At 36.1% G+C, this 1,846-nt stretch overlaps 1 protein-coding gene across 1 annotated transcript; it reads left to right on the top strand.

Moving 5' to 3' along the window:
* The first annotated feature begins 6 nt into the window (after positions 1 to 6).
* On the top strand, positions 7 to 1,846 carry LOC101504335 (pentatricopeptide repeat-containing protein At1g77405). The gene has a single exon (XM_012719237.3). The coding sequence runs from the start codon at positions 139 to 141 to the stop codon at positions 1,123 to 1,125; it is 987 nt and encodes a 328-aa protein (XP_012574691.2). The 5' UTR covers positions 7 to 138; the 3' UTR covers positions 1,126 to 1,846.

The following is a 1,846-nucleotide window of genomic DNA, read 5'->3' as shown; positions in this document are numbered from 1 at the left end:
TTCCCTCTTTCATCCCACCCCAAAGCCCATCACACTAACCCGTATTTAACCCACCTCGCCCTCCGTAAAGCCCATGAGTTTCTCCATTGGATTCATTCCCACTTCAACTTTCAACACACTCAATCCACCTCTCTCGAAATGGCGATCCTCATCGCCAAATCGAAAGACACCAAATCCCTGTGGCATTTTCTCAAATCAACGAGTAATGTTAATGATAGTAATATTAACAATAATCATAATAACAATAACAATAACAATGTTATTACAACCGCGACCATCACGTGTTTGATAAAAGTCCTAGCTGAACAAGGCTTAATAAACGAAGCCTCGCTAACTTTTTACCGAATGAGACAGTTCGGTTGCAAACCGGACATTCAAGCTTATAATTCATTGATTAATGCAATGTGTAATGTTGGGAATTTCACCAAAGCTAGACACTTGCTTCAACAAATGGAACTTCCTGGTTTTCGTTGTCCACCTGATACTTTCACTTACACTATTTTGATTAGTTCTTATTGTAGGTATGGTATCAAGATTAGTGGATGTAAAAAGGCGGTTCGGAGGAGATTATATGAAGCGAACAAGCTTTTTCGTGTTATGGTTTTTCGAGGTATTGTTCCTGATGTTGTTACTTACAATGCTTTGATTGATGGTTGTTGTAAAACTTACCGTGTTGGACGAGCTTTGGAGTTGTTTGATGATATGAAGAAAAGAGGATGTGTTCCGAATCGTGTTACTTATGATTCTTTTATAAGATATTATTGTGCTGTGAATGAGATTGATAAGGCTGTTGAGTTTTTAAGGGATATGCAGAGGTTGAATGATGAAGGGGTAGTGGCTAGTTGTAGTTCTTATACGCCAATTATTCACGCGCTTTGTGAGGTTGAGAGAGTTGTCGATGCTTGGAGTTTTGTTGTCGAGTTGGTTGATAGAGGCTTTGTTCCTCGTGAGTATACTTATAAATTGGTTTGTGATGGACTTGTTTTGAAGGGCGAGGATGAATTGTTGAATTGTGAAATGCACCAAAGAATAAAAGATGGTATATTGGAGAGGTATAGGAGAACCATGAAATTTAAACCAGTTATGAATCGGAAAGGGTATCCCGAGTTTGAATTCTTTTCTTAAGAGTAGCTCATTGTTTGGTCGTTGATGAAGATGAGACAGCGGATTGACATTTCGAATTTATGATTTTTTCGAAGATGCAATGTGCATAATTTGATCTCTATCAAACGGCTAACACCGGAATTATTGAGTGCAGGGAACTAACTGTAAGATACAAAAACAATACATTGTATTATTGTTGCTTAATACAATTGAAGATAGTAGATGACTATTTGTATCCATAATTTGAATTCTTTGCATTATTGGTCAATTAAAACAACTCACTGGTTTCTTCAATGAAATGATGGTACTGAAAAGCACCTGTCCAAGCCCAAATGTTTATACTTTTACTAAACTGGTTGATGGTTAATGTGAGGAAGGAGAGGTGAAAGAAGCTCAAAATTTGTCATCTGTGATTGTAAAAGGTAGGGGGAAACCTGATATTACTTATAATTCTTTAATGGATTCTATATATTATTATGGCTCGAACCCCGAAGGAGATTAATGGATTATGTAAAAATGAAACGGTGGATGAATCTCTTCACCAAAATGTAGTCTAAAAATATTATTCCTGATATGATGACATGCAATCGTCTAATTGATGGATTTTGCAAACCAGTGAAAATCTCTTATATTTGGGATCTTATTGATGTGATACATTATAGAGACCAACCTCCTAATGTGATTACTTTCAATTTTTTATAAGATGCTTTGTGAAAAAATGATCACGATGAAAGTTCATTTA

The sequence above is a fragment of the Cicer arietinum genome, chromosome 8 (assembly GCF_000331145.2).
Source record: "Cicer arietinum cultivar CDC Frontier isolate Library 1 chromosome 8, Cicar.CDCFrontier_v2.0, whole genome shotgun sequence".
NCBI classification, from domain to species: Eukaryota; Viridiplantae; Streptophyta; class Magnoliopsida; order Fabales; family Fabaceae; genus Cicer; species Cicer arietinum.
Note: the sequence above shows the minus strand (reverse complement) of the source record. Positions and strands in the feature narration are given on the sequence as shown.

Coding starts and splice junctions, on each gene's coding strand:
- LOC101504335 (XM_012719237.3), top strand. CDS start 139: ATGGCGATCCTCATCGCCAAATCGAAAGACACCAAATCCCTGTGGCAT.